This window comes from Rhipicephalus microplus, chromosome 4, assembly GCF_043290135.1.
Source record: "Rhipicephalus microplus isolate Deutch F79 chromosome 4, USDA_Rmic, whole genome shotgun sequence".
NCBI classification, from domain to species: Eukaryota; Metazoa; Arthropoda; class Arachnida; order Ixodida; family Ixodidae; genus Rhipicephalus; species Rhipicephalus microplus.
Window position 1 is genome coordinate 84643187 of NC_134703.1, and position 20843 is coordinate 84664029.

The 20843-nt window shown below is 43.1% G+C and overlaps 1 protein-coding gene across 1 annotated transcript in view; it reads left to right on the forward strand.

Annotated features, from left to right (window-relative positions):
* The window catches only part of LOC119172765 (cell surface glycoprotein MUC18), a 231070-nt gene that overhangs the window by 184057 nt on the left and 26170 nt on the right, over window positions 1-20843 (forward strand). The window contains exon 3 of the mRNA XM_075893213.1: window positions 8940-9260. Coding sequence (XP_075749328.1) covers window positions 8940-9260 — 321 coding nt within the window. The remainder of the gene's footprint in view (window positions 1-8939; window positions 9261-20843) is intronic.

Sequence of the window (20843 nt, forward strand, 5' to 3'; positions counted from 1 at the left end):
ATAAGCTGCGCTGCCAGAAAATAATACACATCCGAATTCCGTGATGGGCCGCAAATAAAGTTTATATATCATTATTAGCACAGCTCTTCTTAAGCCCGCTTTACGGTTTGCGAGCTTCCGTAGCCACCCTATGGCCCGTGTTGCCTTGGAGTACACATCATCAATGTGTCTTCTCCAATTTATTGTGTCATTATATATGATGCCCAAATATTTTAGGGAACACGCCTGCGGAATGAGCTCATTACTGTACATTAGCGAGATTTAGATAGGCTGCAGAAAAGAGAATGCAAAAAGCACACTTTTCTTTACGTTCAGTGTCATATGAATATTTTCAAGCCATCTTTCTATCATACTGAGATAATTTTGTAGACTCCTTATAGGGATTGAATGTCGGTATTACTTGCAAAGAAAGCAATATCGTCCACGCACACATGTAACTGAATATACTTAGTTGATGGAATGGAGTTTAAGAAAATGCTAAATAAAACTGGTGACAGGACAGCCCCCTGTGGTACGCCACGTGTCTGCTTATATCTATTCGACGAGCACCCATCTTTAAAGCAGTAATATTCTCTCCCTCTTAAAAACTCCGACAGTGATATAGTTGGGAAAATGGTGATATTCTATCGGTTTTAATAAAGTTGATTGCTCAACCCTATCGTACGCTTTACCGAAATCTAGAGTAACTAACGCACAGTACTGGCGCCGACGCCGAGCCAGCTGTATTCGGCTCTCTAAATCAACATGGGCAGACCATATTGAGCAACGGGATCTGAAACCAATTTGACTGGGGTTTAATATTGCGTTATTATTAATATATTTCTTTACCCGGGCATTCAAAACTCTTTCAATTAGCTTAACCACATATAACTTGAGTGATATCGGCCTTACATTGTCAAAGGCGCATCTTTTTTCTTGCTTTTTAAGAAGTGGAATCCCTTTAGACAGCTTCCATTCCGCAGATGTCCATGATTTTGTGAACGAAAAATTCACCAGATTAAGTACTTCAGTTGGAAAAGTCTCGAATATTACTTTTATTGTTGCATTTGTTACCCCGTCTGGTCCAGGTGCTGAAGGAGATAAGTGCCTTATTATCTCTGCCAGCTCATCTAAAGTATACTCCTTGAAATCCTCGCCTGCCATTGGGATCACAATGTGCAGTGGTATAGTTGACATAAATCTATCTTGGAGCCCTTTCGGTATATTTTCTACTAAATGAGAGAGTTCAAGGCGGAGAGAACAGAAGAGACAATATTTTCAGTGGGTAGTAACATCTTTTGAGATCTTAAAAATCTGAAGAGCACTCTTTTGTTTTTAGCCCTAGAAGGATAATAATGTCGTTTCATATTATAACCATCTATTGCTGTACTTACTGTGCGTTTGAAGTCTGCTGCTGCGAATTTATAATCACACCAATTTTTTGGACATTGGTTGACCAACTGTTGTTTCCATGCAGCTTTCCGTTTTCTATAGCTCCTCATGCACTCTTCAGTTCACCATGAAGTAAAAGAACCTCTTGTGGCCAATTTTAATTTAAAAGTGGCATTTTTACTGATATTTTTAACACTGCACACAGACTCATAAACCTAATGTCACCTTGTATGTCCTTGCGGTGATCAAAAGTAGCCCTCAAGTCTTTTTCTAATATTCTATAGCTGAGGAATGAGCGGGCCTTTTCGGCGACATGTATTTTCGGAAATTTCAGTACAAAACTAATAGGCAAGTGGTCACTGTCAGTAGCACAGTCTTAAGTTTGCCACGAACATATATTTAGAGATGAGCTTGAAAATGTCAAGTCAATTACAGATTTAGAGAGACCTCGGACAAAAGCAGCAGATTGCGAATTTAAAGAAGATAAATTCTTGTCAATAACCTATTCCCACAAGCGTTTTCCGCTTAGATCTGTTTTAAAACCCCAAGCCACATGATGTGAATTGAAGTCTCCAGTGATTAATATATCCTTTTTGCAGGCAGAGAACATATCGTCTAGACTTCGTGTGTCTTGCACCCCGGCTGGGAAATAAACATTTACAAACGAGAAGGGAGAACTGTCGGGTAATATTATGTCTACTATCAAAATTTCACAATCTGGAGTCACACAACGATAAGAGATCGTAGCTTTGTGACTAAACTTAGTTGCTATCAAGACACCAAGCCCACCACCTCTGCTAGGTCAGTCCAATCAAAATAGCCGATAATTTTTTAGGTAAAACTTCTGGCTGGTTGAAAGCCAGGTTTCTTGCAGTGATATAATGTTCGGGGAAAGTTGTGAAAAAAAGGTATGATAGGTCTGTGGCTGCGAAAAATATAGATCTGCAATTCCACTGTAATATGGTTAGTGAACCTATATTGACGACAGAACCGTCGCAGAAACTGCTTTTTCCAAAATGTCCTTTCGCAAAAAGTCTTTCTTAGACATGTTCTCAAAGAATTCTTTTTTGGATAGATACTTTTTAGATTTTGAATTATGCGAAGAATTTTTCGATTGGGGAGATTGGGTTCGCTTCAGAGCCTTATGAGAGTCCACATCCATATCTGCACATGCTTCCGAATCATCCGTTAGATCACCGTCTTCCTTTGTTTTGGAAGTCCCTGCCTCAAGAGAAACCGCTCGCTGACGTGTTGTCGCACTATCTATTTTCGTACGCTGCGATACCAATGATGTCTGAGGATCCCAATCGTTCGTAGATGCTACACCTAGAATTTGAGATAGTTGATTGAAAACCAATTGTGCCAAGCTTTCAAAAAGGTTGTTTCCGAGGCCTTCCATTGCCTCCTCCGTAGCCTTCTCTATGGCCTCTGCGATAGATGTTGCGATAGATGCATCCAAGGCGGTGGTGTTACGTGCTGCAACACCGGCATATCCTTTAGATCTCCCCTGCATTTCTGCAACGGCTTCTCTCCGAGAGCACCGCTTGCGTTCTACAATATCCAATATGGCAAGATCCCTTTCTTTTGCTGCACAGTCTGCGGAGTCTGCAGGGTGCGCCCCATTACATAAGCAGCACCTCTATTTCTCAGAGCTGCACTTGCGGCTGTCATGATTTTCACCACACCGACGGCACCCTCTGACGCTGTGTCCTTATCGCCAACATTTCAAACACTGCAGGGGTTTGGGGGAAAGTGGCTCTACGTTATAGATCAGTGGCCATGCCTTAATTTCGGAAGGTCGGAGTGTTCCCAAAAAGGTGACTATCACCGTTTCCGTTGGGGATTTGATGTTATCAATTGTACGGATGCACCTGTACACTGAAATTACACCCGCCCCCGAAAACAAATCGAGCACTTCTGCAGGTGTCAGGCTTGTGTCTACACCACGGACTAATCCTTTCGAGCATGCGAGGTGTGCCGGAATAAATGGGCTTACCGGAAGCGCTGTGAATTCGGAACATTGCAGGAGCTCACGAAAGCATTCCTGATCTGCGGAACAGCATATGATGCTTTCGCGACCAAACTGGCGGACCTCAGTGATCTCCTGCAAATTCGAAGTGGCTTTTCGAAGCTCCACTTGAATCGCCTTTGGGTTCTTCATCGGAATACTGCCCCCATCTGTAGGTACCAGCGCCACAGGGACACTTCTCGTCCCACTGCGTAACAAATAGTCTATCGGCTAATCCTTGGCGGGAGTGGAAGCTAACCAAGGGGAGTGCCCTTGGCCGGGGGAAGAAAATGAGATCAAGATCGAATGACTCGCTTCAGCAGAGAAAGACCGCAACAGTTACCGGAAAATAACGAACTCTCAAAGAAAAATAACGATACTGCCGCCCGATCCTGAGCCCGGGCAGCTTCTTCACAGTCGAGCTTCACAGTACATGTCAGGCGTTAGGCTACGTCCATGTTTTTGCATTTTGCATTGTTGGGGATTGCAAAGCTTCTGTCATAATTCCTCATTGTCGTCAGCCCCAATTCACAAGGTGCACCGGGTACCGTGGTTCTCTTGAGAATGACGAAGGATGGCATAGATAACGCCTGCCTACTACACAAGGATTAATGTCCTATTGGGTACCATGCAAGTGTGCTTGCAGCAGCTACATAAAGGGTGTTAAAAGACTCTGAAAGGCTGCTCTTCCAGTTTTCGCTGTGACAGTGCTGCGCGTTTTGTGCAGGCCTGGCAGTTTTTAAGGTTGCAGCTACATTTGTTTTATTGTAAAAAAATTAACAATATTTTTTTTTCAAATTAGCTTGTTGGAAGCAGTGAAATGCACAAACAGAAATTAGAACAAAGATTACGGAAGGATGAAAACAAAAAAAGACGATCAAACGAAATATTTGGAAGTGGATAATGTTTGACAAAAGCCACCTTTGACTATTACTGAATATCATAATACTAATGAGGAATCGGCGCATTAAAAACATGATTTTATTCTGTTTAAACTTCGTGGTTCAGTGATATTTTGTTAGGTCATCCGTTAATCGTTTTGTTTGCTTTTCGCACTTTCTTATTTGCTCTTCATTTTGTCATCAGTGTTTTTTTTCATGTTCTTTGAACTCATTAAAAATATAATTATTTTTTCCCAGCAATATGCTTCAATACTTTTTTGAAATTTTATCAAAACGTGCCACTTCAGTTATCATGTGGCCATTTGTTTTGGTGGTAGACTGGCTGCACTGTTCTTGTGCGTACGTAAAAGACTGTGACGGTTTGGTGATTTGCATGCAACTGAGGTTACGCTTAGAAATCTACGTAGTCATTAGCTAATAAACTTGGAATAGTGAATGCGGCATTCACTAGTGAACAAACGTTATATAAATTTGGGTTGTGAAAAATATTATCCCATTACTTTACCCGCAGAGTTTCTAAGGTAAACAAGACACGTACAAGTTGTACAGTCCTTTGAAGATCTAGAATCAAAGCTCCTTGATGCTTAATCCACTCCTTGATCTAGAATCAAAGTCTAGACGTACATCCGGCTGCAATCCATTCAAGCGCCGTGCACAGTCATAACGCATGTAAAAGACATCGGCACACAATACCATCTACAGAGGACAAATGTGGTTTAAAAATCGCCAATCCGTCCAGCCGATCATCCGTCCATGCATCCATTCATACTTTAGAGTAGTCTGCAATTTCAAGGTAGATGTTATGAACCATAGGTTCTAACTTTGGTTCATCGTTAGCATCCACTTTGTGGATATGCGTGTATTTTTCTCTTTCTCTTTCCTCATGAGAATGCGTAGTTCGACGGTGTGTTCCCGTTTGTGATTGAAGGTAATTGTCACGTGTTAAATTTTAGTTTTATTAACACTACTATGTTAGATTCGTGTGTACTCATTTATTTTGAAAATATAGTATCTTAAACAAAGCTTTATCAACTTCTCCAGTTTCTATTGATATTTTCATATTAACGGCCCTATTTTTCTAACCTGTGGGTCATCTTATCCAAACACTTGCGGGAGCATAACAAAGCGTTAACTATGTTAACATTTATTCATGGCTCGCTGCGTCACCGGTAAGAGCAGTACTCATTAAACATGAAAGTACAGTGTCAGTAGGGCCAACAAAGTGATTTTGCAGCTGCACAATTCTCACTGTGTTACCTTGCTAGCTTCACGACATATATAATTTTCTTTTCTCTGTCGGCTTTACCTTACGCGTGACTAATTTTATTCCTTCCTTTTACTTCGTTTTTTGCTTCCCACAATTTTCGTTCAACTTCACAGAACGTTTCCAGAAGAGTAGTATTAGTTTTATGCTAGCAACAGTCTGCTGTCTCAGATCACCCCTGCCATAATGGTGCGTAGATTTGTGTACCTGTGGTTTAAATAGACACGTCCGCTGTCAGGAGTTGCCGCATCTCGTCAGGGTGCAACTGCTCGTCATGGCGACCAGTTGCATCCTGACGACAGGACAACATGCTTCATGCATGTGCCATGTCAACATAACCATCGCGAGTCGTGTACCTTCTGTGTACCACGGAACCAATTATTCTTTTTCTGTCTCATGAATGATGATATTCGTGGATTCGATTATGGCACCTTGTTCATCCTTTCATATTCGTTTCCTCTCTGCATTAGGACAACACTAATGCCTTGATGCAACAAGTTAATATTTTCAGTATATTGACAACCGCCTTTTGTCACTCGCAAAATCTATTGCGAATACTTGGCCGTAACTAAAACAAAATTCCGCACCTAATTTAAATAATTTTTTCTCCCCTATGCTTTATGCACGAAACAAGAGAGCTCGACTTGGTGAACATTAATTCTTAAGCTGCTATCCCTCGCGCACCATCAGCCATAATCTATTCTACATGGACAGACTAGCACCTCGAGCACCTCCTTGGTTGTTGGCAGGCAGCCACGCACGTCTTTCTAGATCCATGGCGGAAAAGGTAAAAGTGCTCATAAGAACGTCTACTATGCTCACGCATTCAGCCCTACAAGAGCAAATCAAACGAGGTTGATATCAAACATTACCTTAGCTTGGAGCCTGAGGCCAGTAAATACAGCACGCATGCTGCATGAACGAAAAGCCCATAGAAATTGGCTAGCTACGATGACGCAGTTTCCCGCAGAGAAAATTCGCAGTCCACAGTACCTCTTTTTTGGTGCGTGCTTCCCTGCTTAGGAACACACCATTTTGGTGACTGAGTAACGTAGCGGCAAAATCGTAGCGACACCGTAGCGGCAAAGGTCCAAATGACACTGCAAGCTGACGCCTTATTTTTAAGATCCTCTAGCGACAATCAGTGGGGCAGTCGTGCATTGCGTGCCATCTAAATTTTTCATAGCTATGTACAAACAACGAACACTATCAAACACTGCATTGTTATGACTGACTTTTCTGCTGACGTCATCCAACTAAGCTGGTGGGGTTCAGAGTATGCCAGCGGCGTTAGAGAAAGAGCACTCCCACGATAGATCAAATAAGAAACTTCAAGGTATTCGTGGAGACCCGTAGAAATATTATTTTAAAAAGTAAGTTTGTAGAATGGAAAACTAACACGCAAATCTGCCTATGCCTCTCGAGGCAATATTCTCCAAAGATAAGCAATAGGATTCTATATAAGAAATAAAACTAATATCTACGGAAGAATGGCTAGTTTAACAAGTTCGTACTGATTTATAATGTACTACGCAAAAAAAAGCGAACGGAAACACGAAGTAGAAAAAAAACACAGACAAGCGCAGGTAAGCCAGCGCCTGTCAGTCCTATCTCTCTACTTCATGTTTCCGGCAGCAGCCTAATCTGATACTTGTGCGTGAAGTATAAAGCCGGCTCACAACCATAATATTACAACTAACACCCCTCCAAAAGTAGTTCTTCTTAGAAGATCTGCTAATTCATAACATTTATTACACTCTGGGCACAGTATGCAAAAAAACCTAAACAATTGCATTGGTTATTAATACAACTGTTAGGATATTATTATAACTGCATTATTATAACTATTAGGTACCTTTCAAAGATTACAATGAACTTGAACTTTTAAAATCAGTGCAGTGTAGCAGAGAACATCACATCTTAGCAGCTTTGCGCTTATTTGGTAATGAGAAATACTTGTGCATGCAAATATTTTTCTTTTACCCAATAAGCTCAAATTGGTAAGTAAGAACACTAATCTCTGTGTACACTATGTCAATTTCATAAGAAGGCGCCCGAACATTCACTTAGATCGGTCAGAGTCAATCGGTGCACCCTACAAGGAATCTTTTGTCCATTTTAAAGCAGGATGCACTCCTCGTTTCTTAATGCGTAGCCTTCTTCATGCAGAAGAAACGCTATTCTCGATGTAATGACAGCACAACAAGGCAACTATAGCAGCGCTGAAGAAAAAACGATGTGATTAGTGCAAAAACCACCACATGTATATGAGATTAGCATTAGTGGGATATATATACTCCGTCACATAAATTTCAGTTACATGATGAAAACTGACGCACACCAAGATTTAGTTGCACAGATTTTTCCGTATTCGTCCTTTTTGAAAAGTGGCTGCATGGGAATCAAACCTCATGCTAAGTTCCAGCGCGCAACACGTTGGCCGCTATCAACCGCTTTCGTATAGCTGTGACATAGATATAAGATACAAAATGCGCAATAGACTAGCGTTCTGAAAGCTTAATGTCTAGCTCTGCAAAAGGAAGTAATGACTAGTGACTAGGGCTGCTGTGCTGCAAAATCAGGGGCCCAAGCCAACAATTAGTACAAGCATGGGTCGCTGGGTATGCATTGTTCTGTTGAGTTGAAATTAAATAAACTTTGTCCAATAATTGTCACTTTTGCTCAAGGTAGGCTGTCGGAAGTCCACCATTCGCGGAACACCTTTCGAGGTCTTCTATGATAGTACAGGCCCGCTAGACTGCCCACTGCTAGTACACGGGGACCTCGCTGATGAAAACAACGGCTTGCCGTCACACAGTGAGGCACTTCGCTTCAGAGGGTTCTGCAGTTGATCACTGTCATAGCATTCTTGCCTATCTTCCTCCTATCTTCCTTCTAGTATAAGCATTGGTTTGATACCTCGGCCATACGCCATTGAGTAGACAGCACTGCTCAACTGAATAAATGATTTGGAATCTCAAATTTTAAAAATGAAGTTCGCAATCTTTTATCCTCTGCCCACTTTCACATAAACAGCATTGGTCCCAGCTTTAGTGAATTTCGTCTTATGATATACGGAGACGCACGCTACTTGGTTTATTTATAGAGGCGCCACTGGAAAGCAGTCTTGTGTCTTTGTTTTTATTTATTTCCCCCAGTCTCATTTCTTGTCACATAACAGAATCGGCTTCATATGCTGGCTTGAAATGGAATTCATTTTTTAGGTATGAGAAAAATAAAAAACTGTTTTTTTCTCAATCTTAAGGTTTTTCTACAAGTAGCTTACTCTGAAGCATGCCAGCTTGTGAATTACAAGAAATTGTCTACTGACCTGAATATTTAAGAACAACTCAGCCAACTGACGATACATTTCCGCACCCTTAATTCAATGCAGTGGCACACGTGACGGCGCTGGCAGGTGGCGAGGCACTGCTACCATGCGACTTGTCCCCAGACAACGACTCAGTGGCACTTGTGTTGTGGTACAAGGACGCCCTGCCCACGCCCGTCTACTCGGTGGATGCGCGGCGCGGGGACGTGTCGCAGGCGCGACACTCATCCATCGCCTGGGGAACGCGCGCCTACTTCGTCACCCAGCCGACGCCTGGGCTCAGGCTGCAGGACCTCGCGGTGACGGATTCGGGCGTCTACAGGTGCCGCGTCGACTTCCGAAAAGATCGTACACGCAACCACGAGACTTCGCTGCTTGTCATCGGTGAGTGAACAATACGTGCTGGCAGCTCCTCTACTACGTATCGGAAGCGACTTAGCCGAATTCGATGTGTCCCTAGTCTTTTGATGAATTATTCATAAGTGTTTCCAGGTGAACAAAAGAATGCGAAAAAGTGCTTTTTGACTTTCTTGGTTCTACATATCCAAGCATGGCTTCATGACAATTTTCAGCTACCAATGAAGGCACTGGTCAGTGAATGAGGGCGACTGGCTCAATTGCCAGTGATGGCAAACGCACAAAGAGGAGACAGAAAGTTAGGACGGCCGATGAAATTAAAAAGTTAGCAGCCATAACGTGGCCGCAGAAAGCGCCAGACCAGGTTAATTGGCGGATCATGGTGGAAGCCTTTGCCATGCAGTGGGCGCAGTCAGGCTGATGCTGAATGTGCGGGAAATCTAGCAGTCTTTTTTTTTATTGGGAAAGAGGGCAAAAAACAACGAATTCGGCATGTAAGTGTGTCATGTAATATTTCTTTGTTTTCTTTCTTTCTGTTTTTCTAGTTCCCCTACGCACACTGCTAAGTTTTTTTTTTTTTTTTTACCTCCAAGCTGGTAGTGCACATTCCTTCACTTTCTCAGCAGCGGAACCTTCAGTATCTTACAGGCAAAAATGACAATCATGTGTTTTTATCCACGAAACAGGAAAATGCAGAGTTATCAAAGGGCCCCTAAACCAAATCGAGTTCAAAGATGAGACAGCAGTTTTCGCTAACGTTCTTGCGAACGCTATCTCCTTCCCATCACTTCTTTATTCATAAGACAGGTTGGATGTCAGCACTAATCTTTGAACCAGTGAAGATTCCATGCTTTTCACCTCATGCAGTTGCAAACGCAGAAAACAAAGTGAAATCAGTTCACCGCGTACGATAGTCACCGAATAGGAGGCAGAACGGGCATCCAAGTACAATGCAAACCAGGGTACGAGACAATTCACAAGAAATATTCTTCGTATATCAACCACTCGAGCGCTTCGCTCGCCCTGACGTTTCGAGATTAAACTCCTGAATGCATCAATTGTGTAACAAAGAGGAGAAACATCCATGGAAGCATTTCTTTTTCCTGGGGCCGGTTCCTTGTGCCTCAGTGCTGCGCAGTTTTTCTCTCTCCCGCACTGCGCATGCGCGTCTCCTCCCCTTCTCCCTCCGCTCCAATGATTCCCCCTCTCTCTCCTCGCAACGACAACGCAGGCAGCGTCTGCTAGCATACGCACCCTTTCTTCGCTCTCTCTTCTAGGCATCCCTCCCCACAGTATTTACAACCCCAATTTGCATGTGCATCACTCTCCTCTCCGATGCTCCCTCTCTCTCCGCAAAGCCTACGCAGGCCGCCTCTCCTAACATGCGCCCAATCTACCCACTCTATTCTATTCATCCCTCCCCACGGTGTTTACATCCTGATTGCGCATGAGGATCTCCTTCCCTCTCTATCCTCTCCTATGCTTCCTCTTTCTTGTCTCGCAACGCCGACGGAAGCTTACAAGTTTCTAGATTCAGAAAAAAAAAAACGACTGCTTGCGCTGCACAACTCCTCCCTGGCCACCCTGTATATGTAAGCACTGGCTCTTGACCTCCGAGGTAATGCCGATGGGAGACTTTTCCTGTGCGTTGTTGAAAAATAAATATTCTCAAAGTATTCATGGGGTGAATGATGATTAGCGGGTGAAGCTCCATAGGTACATTGGCAAACCGGGAATCTTCCGTGAATCTTGCCCAGTCGACCATTATGTAGAGACGTGACGATCACTGCATATACACGATGTAATGTTTTAATATTCGTAACTGCTCAAGGAGCCTCAGTTCTCACTTTGTACCCTCCCCCTCATCCACTCTCTCTTTGATGACCATAGGTACTCCCTTTTCCTAATAAAAATTATCTGTCTACCTCGCTTCGTAATTATTTGTACAGCCATGGTGACCGTGACCCGTGGTTCTTGTTCTATTCTTAAAACGTGTGGCGTTGTTATCCGTTTTCTTACATAGTCGGTGAGCCGTGGCTTTTTTGTTTTACATAATTTTGAACTGTCATTTTCATTCCCTTTTAATTATACCAGCTTTAAGGTAGGTAAAATGAAGAGAGATTGGTTCCTTGATAACTAGTAGTGGAAAAAATTGGCAGATCCCACGTACAGTGGGAATCGCTGATATGCGAAGCTCGAATTAGAAATGTTGATATGTCACTATAAAATCACCACAACATTATGAGGTGGAGGTAAATGATTCCGAACCTGACTTCCCTGTCATGATTATTATGTTTGGATGTGTTGTTTACCTTCGTTATCTATTCACTTCACGTGATACCAAATTTAGTATATGTGGAGCTAGAGAAACGGCCACGAGCACACAATGAGCGTGGCATGTTGTCATGTTCTTACATGACACACGTGTCAGGATTAGCATGTTTGCACCAGTCATATATTTTGTGATTCATTCACGTCACGTAACATCAAATTTGGTATATGTGGAGCTAGCAAGACGGCCGCGAGCGCATCATAAAGGGCCAATATGCTGCAATGTAGCGTTGACACGCACGCACTCTTGGCACGGTGACACTACATTAGCAAAACGCGAGCACTCTATAGTCTGACGCCAAGCGTTACCAGCGTCCGTCGGCACGGCCCGACGGCAACCAGAGCGAAATGTGACATGCTTAATTTCGCGCCGATGCGTTACCCAGACAACACTGCGCCTCCCTCTCTTCATGACGGAGGGACGCCGGACGCACTGAAATGCGCATGTGTCAAAGCAAAGCAGTGCGGCGCGCACCTTCGAGCGGGACCGGCGCAAGGCGTGGCAACGCCGGCGTGACGCGACGAAAGGAACGCCGGCGAGCACGCGCACCGCGTCATGTCGAAATGTATCGGCGCCTTCACTGTAGCATGTAGTCATGTTCCCACATGGCACGCATTTCATGATTATCATGTTTGCACCAGTCACACACCTTCGTCATCAAATTGGCGTCCCATAATACTAAATTCATTGATATGTGGGGTTTCACGTCCCAAAACCACCATATGACTATGAGAGATGGCGTAGTGAAGGGATCCGGAAATTTCGACCACCTGGGGTTCTTTAACGTGCCCCCAAATCTCAACACACAGGCCTACAACATTTTCGCCTCCATCGGAAATGCACCTGCCACCGCCGGGATTTGAGCCCGTGACCTGCGGGTCAGCAGACGAATACCTTAGCCACTAGACCACCGCGGCGGGGTCCGTAATACTAAATTTGGCATATGTGAAGCTAGCGAAATGGCTGCAATTGCATCATCAGTGTGGCATGTAGTCATGTTGTTATGTGACACGCATCTCATGATTATCATGTTTACACCGCTCACATACCTTCGTCATCCATTCATGTGCTGTAGTACCAAGTTTGGTATATGTGACGCTAGCACAACGGCCTCGAGCGCATCATGAGCGTGGCATGTAGTCATGTAATGATTTCTATGTCATGTCATGATTTTCAAGTTAGGGTCTGTCGCTTGTGTTCGCTATGCAATCATGCTATACAATACCAGTTTTGCAACATGCCATGTGAACGACACCTCCGCAAGAGCTTCAGAACCATGCAATATACATCATGACATTCATGACATACATGTCACGATTTTCATGTTATAACTAGTCAAATATGTACATACAGTCATGTTATGCCATACCAAGTTTGGCATTGATACCTTTCTCAAAACGGCCAGGAGAGCTAAAAGTCGTAAGTGGACAGACAGACAGACAGACAGACAGATAGATAGATAGATAGATAGATAGATAGATAGATAGATAGATAGATAGATAGATAGATAGATAGATAGATAGATAGATAGATAGATAGATAGATAGATAGATAGATAGATAGATAGATAGATAGATAGATAGTTAGATAGATAGATAGATAGATAGATAGATAGATAGATAGATAGATAGATAGATAGATAGATAGATAGATAGATAGATAGATAGATAGATAGATAGATAGATAGATAGATAGATAGATAGATAGGGGTACACAAAGTGCCTGCATTTAGCTAAGATATGTTTCGTATTTAGAAACAAATCCTACATGAATGGCACAACTACAATATATGTAAGCATGCAGGCAGGTATCGTAAGCATTATAAAAATCAACAATTCGTTTACCTTGGCAATCGTCGTAAACACTTCGTGCCCCGCCACGGTGGTCTAGTGGCTAAGGTACTTGGCTGCTGACCCGCACGTCGCGTGTTCGAATCCCGGCTGCGGCGGCTGCATTTCCGATGGAGGCGGAAATGTTGTAGGCCCGTGTACTCAGATTTGGGTGCACGTTAAAGAACCCCAGGTGGTGTAAATTTCCGGAGCCCTCCACTACGGCGTCTCTCATAATCATATGGTGGTTTTGGGGCGTTAAACCCCACATATCAATCAATCGTAAACACTTCGTGCACATTTTTGTATATTGTCTCGTTCAAAGGAATGTGTTCGGAGAGCAAGAGTTTCAGCGGATTCTTTCCAAACACGTTTGCGTTTTCTCCTGCGTTCGTGCATCATTATTTTCTAGACAATCGTAGCGCTTCTGCACGACGCTTTTTGTTTACACTGTCTTGTCCCATTTTGATCCTATAGCAACGCCCTTTGTCAATACTGGTCCATGCTCAACGAAACTAAACAAATCAGCCAATTTGCGTCATCAAGGAGAAGAAAGGCTTCTGGTTTTGTGAAGTTGAGGATTCTTCTATGTTCTTCGAAAACTGTTTTTATTCAATCATGAGAGAGTAGACACTGGCGCTCGGTTGCTTACGATGCTCTGTTTAAAAGAGCTTGTATTCTTTACCTCTGGCGCACAGCACCGTGTTCATCAATTCACAAAACTTTTGTGGAGTACGGCGAACAAAGAACAAGGTAGTATACCCTAGATACCTCATCCGAAAATAAACAAGACCCTTTCCGCATTTTTTTTTTGAAGATGCAAAGGGGCTGATGCTAATCGATTTCGCCTCCGTTTTTCTATGAAAAGCGTTTCTCTATTGAGAAACTTGGTATTTAATTTTTTTTTTCAAGCATAGCGCTTCAAAAGAAGCCATCTGCTAAGCAGAGAGTGCTGAAGACAAATCAAAAGAATCGCGCCATCAAATAAACCCACTCTTCCAATCGCAACTCTTTCATCACAGCGCTTGTCATCGCAACGATGCTGAAGAAATACGGCAGGAATGTAGCTTTGATCCAAAGAAAGCTTTTCACTGTAAGAAGCCATAAAATTGAGAGATACCATTGCAAAAAGCCAAATCCAGAGAGCTCCCGTTCAGACATTGCACTAGAAAATTGTGCTCATTGAACTGTGCACGGCATGATAAAGAATGCGTGTGTACTGGCAGACAAGACCATTAAAACCACTCAAGGAAACTGAGCTAAACAAAGCTGTGTGGTGCTTCAAACAAACTTTTTGGTTACGCATGCACAAGGCCAATGATCAAAAAGACCCCGCTGCTCACCTATTGGGAATGCCTGCTGATGTTGGTTTGTGAACCTGTGCTTTTCTTTGTTAGTTGTTTCGATGCCCTTGCTATAAAGCTATTCTGTTGCGAACGCAAACTCGATATAGACATTGAAGGCAAGCAATGCCTTTAAACACCACTGTTACGCCTGCATAATCGAAAATCTTTCCCGGAGGATCAATCTGCGAGTATTTACTTTATTTTGTAGTCGTCCTTTTCGACACTTTATTTAAAACAAGCTGCTAAAATATCTGCTGCAAAGCGTCAAGTATGCACTCAAGGCTTATAGAAGACATGACGGAACAGAGATGGGCGGTATAAGAAGTGAGTTTCTTAACTTGGTGATTGAAATAAAGCACTCTGTTTTTACTGGTTATACTAACGCTCACTCGAAATGATTGCTCTGGTGTCCTCTCAAATTGTTCATAAAATGCAAAGTAAAATACAATTTAAATAAATAAGACTGCATGGCACTCCTAAGCCCAAATTGAGCGTATCTTGTAATTCACATAGAAGCAATTAACACTGCTTGAGTTTCATAGAAACAAAGTCAAATAAAAAAAAGAAAATATTGCTCTTGAAAAACGGCCCCGTTGTTAATTACAAGTTGGTATGTTTGTAAATTAGGCCATAACAACAAACGGCTTCAGTAGCACTGGAAGCCGACACAATAACCAGTGTTTACGTAAAGTAGGCAACATGGAAAGCATAAAAATCACAGCATATCCACGGAGTGAATGATGATAAGTGAGGCGAAACGTCCATCAGCCCGTCCGTACTTCTGTCTGTCCGTTCATTCTAGCTTCCGTCCGTCCGCGCGACCATCCGTACGTCCATCCATGCGTCTGACCGTCGGTCCGAGCGTTTTTCTGTAAGTCTGTCCATGCATCTGTCTGTCTGTTCGTGCGTCCATCTGTCCGAACGTCCGTGCGTCTATCCATCCGCTCGTCCGCCTGCTAGTCTGTCTGTCCATCCGTCCGTCTGTGCGTCCATCTAGTGAACACTCCAAGTACAGCCATCTCCCGTCTCGCATCTACTGTGGCTCATACTCGCTATAGAGGGGTTATGTGTCACCGGTGGCTACGTACTACTACATACATACAAGGTATAGATAGACGTACGCCTTGAGGAGCTTCGCCCATAAAACCCGCAATTCTCATGAAACCTAGTCTCACGCGCTTATGTTCTTTCTGAAACTTATTTGGCAAGCTGCTACGTCATATAGATCTAGCTCTATTGTTTAACGTATAAGAAAAAAAACAGCGCTGGGAATTATACAAAGCAAATAACGTGGGGCCAACATGGCAATCATCTAAAGCTCGATTTTTTATTGCGATTACTTGTCAACATGTACTCGAAAACAATCAGTGTGAAAATCTGGTTCACACTACGTCCATTTTTCTCCTGGCCTTCTATTCGCGTCATTCCGAGCGCTGTTTTGTCGTCTACGTTAAGCAATCACCATTCAACTCAATGCAGAAAGCAATTTCTGTAACTTACCAGCTCACTATACCGTATACTAAGCCCGTAACATTTTTGTCTGCGTGACAATACGAGTGCGTACTCAGAATGTGCTTTAGGCATGCATTGGCAAGCTTATTTCGCAGTGCTCTCAGTATATACCTCTTTCTCACTTTCTTGCGGTGTAGAAGAGATATCGCAGTTTGATGTGTTCGTGGTGTATTGTGTCCATGTGTAAATGGGGGGCCGTTTTCCCGAAGACGTCGTTGTTTTCTCAACTATATCGCGAATAACCGGGTCAGTCGTTTCGTCAAGGCTACACCTAAACATCAGTAAAGCGCGTCCATAATTGCGTGTTAGTGTTTTCTGAATGGCGGTACAAATGTGGAGCCAAAGAGGTGTTGAAGTGAAACACTCGGTCGTTATTGAATTTTGCCTAAAGGTCGCCGTCGTAAAAGTCTCTAATGCAGGTTTGGGGGGCGAGCGCCCAAATTTAATGGAATGTGAAAAAGTGATTAAACGAGTGCATGTTCCCCTTAGAGGCGTTATGACTTTGTGCACCCCTCACGGAACATTACTTTGCCCTTAAAATGTGGGTTGCTATGAAGCCCCGACTTCGGAGCACGAGACGTTGAGGGTAATCAAGATTCACTTTGCTTCCTTTTGCCCGGCCGCTTTGTGGTTTACACCACTTTTTTGTCTCTTATGATTACTTTCCACTCATAAAGTAGTTGGTTATTTTTCTTTGGTTGATGTTTCGTTTCCTTTATGCAGATGCAGGAGGTTCACTCTGAAGGCTGAATGCAACGTTCCCTCTTTCCTTTTCCTTTTTTTTTGCCATCCTATCTGCTTGACTCGTTACTAGCGCGATGTTTCCTTCTCCTCCTCCCACGCCTTCCGCTGTTCTTGAATCTCCTTACGGTGCCTAATGTTCATGTCTTTCCAGGAGAAATTCATTTGGTTGTGCGTGTCAGAAGTACAATAGCTTTTTCGACTAGCCTCGCCAGAGCAACCGTTGCTAGAATCTCAGGGATGTTCGTTACGTATGCTTTCATAATTTTTCTGTTTCGTGTCCTCGAAATGACTTCCTTGCATGAACCTATGAGCGTTCGGATGTTAAATTGCGGGAAGGGAGTTCTTAATGTTCTTTTAAACTGTGTTGATCGCGCTCTAGGGACTTGCACCATTAGCAGCCACGCGTGGTCCTTCCAGTAGTTTGATTTCTTTTGTAATGATTCGTTGTGGTCGATCATTATAACAACTTATGTGATCATGTTTCTACTACAGTGAAATGCAGTTGATGTTTTGAGCGTTCTGCCAGAAGACGTATCTAAAAAAGTAGTGACTTAGGCTTGTGTACAGTTGGCGTGATAAACAGGCATCACAAAAACAAGTGCAATGATGTAGACGAGAAGGCTTCAGACGGTTACAAACGGCAATCTATTTAAGTTTCTCACGCGTTCGAACAAACATGAACTCTTTCCTCTTACTATGCACGTTGCTTACAGTGAAATTGTTTTTGAAGGAGAAAACTTGTAATGAAGCGTTGTTTTAAGCAAATGTTGTATATAGAACACAACTCGCGTAGAAGTATAGCCAGTTTTATGGGTCTCTTTGTGGCGCGTCACGTGAGACCTTATATAGATGCTGTTTATATATGTAATTCTAAAGAAGAAAACCTGGTCTGTTCATCATTGAGTCGGAGCTCTTCACTATACGCTTGACATTTCAGATATTCATGTAATGAATATAATACCGTTGAAGCAGGCCGTTTAAATCCAGTTGTTGAACGGCTGAATAAATTCCTGTTTCGAATTGCTACATCTTGGTCTTGTTTTCTTCTTCCCAAGTTGGCCTTCACTTTAACAGGTTTTTGCACTCTAAAATTACAATAGTAGGGCCTCAATTTTACAGCCCTGTTTACCTAGTAAAAAAGCGATTCACTACAACGCCGAGAGCTTAAATTTGAAGCAACATTTTATCTAACTGAATGAAGACCCACTTCGAAGCGTAGAGCCAGTCTCACTAAGAGAAAGGACTCACGAGTGAACCGTACTTTGTTTATTTGATTTCAGCTCACAAGCGCACAAGAACACCACGAAAAAGACGAGGCAGCAATCTGGATGCTGTTACAAATGGGGGTGTAGCGCCTGCTTACTCCATCGAAAAAAAAATCTCTCTATCATGGAAACCGCACGAAAGCGAAACTTGTCCTTAAAGAAGTAGTTCAATGTTTACTGTACATTGATATAAGAGAGCTTCCACAATGTTTCTTGATGTTTGACAAACCGAAACGCAACTACGTTGACGTTGAGTGATACATATCTATTATGGCGACTAACCCCCCTGACCAATTATTAAACAAATCCTTGCGGTAAGAGATGTTTGCTCTTTTTATTGGTGACCGCAGCAAGAAGACAAGTAAACCACATCAGATAAAATAAATTCCTCTGGATATTACGGTACACTGGACGTCCTCAAGGAGGCCAGTAAAGACCGCAAGGGCCAACATCGGTGAGGGATGTGACCATTCTGGTTCTTTGCTGGCGTTCTTTTATTAAGTCTTGCTTTGACCGCCATTAGCCACAGACTATACACGCATTCAGCTGTAGTAGTTAATGGTGAGAGTAGAATAGGAGAAAGCGGTGAGACAGCCGGAGGGCTGTCACAGAATGTACGCCGAACTTGAGCTAAGGTCATCTACTCGCGGAATTTTTTAGTATTCAACACCACGGCCTGAGTATGTATATAAAAAAGTAAGAAATACAATGTGCGTCGTGCGCACGCTGTTGTACGGTCACGATGTCTCGATGTCTCAATGGGTGAGTGTAAGTGGAGAACGTAGAGTTACAGCCAGGTGACGCCGAAAGATTTCTGGTATGAATGGTTGCGTAATGGGCCGGGCTGAAACTAGGGGTAATGTCGCTATCTAGCGTCGTGTTAGTACATTGACAAAATCGCACTTCTATTGGAAACAAGTCGAATAGGACGAACGTGCAAAAAAGGCGCCTTGAAAAGGTAATTGTGTATTTCACGGTCAACATGCATTACTTCACTTTACCAAGAGTACAGTGATTTGAGAGTGTTAGATACGAAGTGTACGTTTGTGAAGCTTCCGGCCTATGTGTCCGGGGTGCAGTGGGTAGCGTGCCCAGCCTCAGTGCCTGCCAACTGGATGGTCAGGAGTTCAACTCCCGTTGACACAACTTTTGTTTCTTTCGGAGTGTGCTATGTTTTCGACTTCATTCTCGTGTCGGAAGTACGTCACTAGAGCTTAATTTTGGTCAACCCTGGCATAAAATAAGTTGGTTTTAAGAGACGAGAATGGAGAGAAGAAGTGAAGCTGTGAGGAAAGAAAGAGGAAAGAAAAGCATAAAGTAAGCGAACTTGTCAGAAGGGGTACAAGATTTATTGGTAACATAAAAAAATGTTTATGAGCACGTGGCCACGCTTGTGACCGAGCATGCAGGGTCGTCTTCAAAAACAGTCTGAAGCACCACAAGCATTGCCACTCTTCAGACTTGATGTAAGTGAACTAGTAATAATGGGCACAGAGGAAACGAAGGAACGTGCGGAATAGAAGGAGAAGAGTATTGACGAACGTAAGAAAGCTTGATGAAGATAGTAGAGATGACAAAGAAGTAGCATTCACAGACGGAGTCCCGGGCCAGGGACCTAACCTGTCCTCCGCTATCGCAACCTCCTTTACTGTTTTAAATAAGCTTTTCCATCATCAGCAACAGCGGCCGCGTGGGAGTGTTGGCTGAGGCAAGCAGGCAGGCAAAGAACTTCATTAATATCTGGAGGTGGCACTCAATTCTCCTTAGGGGCGAATGCCGGTGGGCCACTCCCACGACAGTATGGAGAGGTTAAACTCCACGGCTATGTCGTGGGCCCTCGCCTTGTTGCACATACGGTGCCTCCAAATACATCTGTTACATTGTGAATGAAACGGCACAGAGCGAGTTCCTCATACAAAGCCCTACAGGTAGTGAATGATGGATGTAACATTAGTGCTACTGGCTTTAGTATAGGTGTATATTGCCGAAAGGACTGACAAGCCGATGACTTTAGCAGAGAGCTGGAATAAAACTCAGCTGGACTCACTCAGCTGTCGCAACTAGGTATAATACTGAACACCACAAGCCTTCTTTAGAATTCCAATATTCGAGCAGGCTTCAGTTGCGAAAATTAATCTCGTGCATTATTAAAATGCTGAGGCTGTTGCTCTCGAGAAGTCTCTCAGGCTCATACTTTTGGTGATATTGGGTGGAAACTTACATTAACGTCACGTTTGCCGAAGAAAGTCAAATAATAAAAAAATGTGGCTGATTCTTGTGTATGGGAACCGGTATGACACAAAAGTGAAACATGTGTTTACAAAGGTAGTTGAGCGTTTATTGTGCATTGTTTCAGCAACAGCAACCAATTCGAAAATCACCTCAGGAACAGCAAGCAGCTGGAAACCTGCAGCGCGCACCTCCTACTCCCTTTTCTTTTCGTTCAACTTTTTATTAAGATTACAATGCACTGGGAATTTGATAGCCTCCATTTTGAACAGCATGATCGACGTCTGTTGAAAAATCGTCAAGAGTATGCCAGAGACAGTAATTTAACTTCTCTATGCCCAAATACGTCTTTC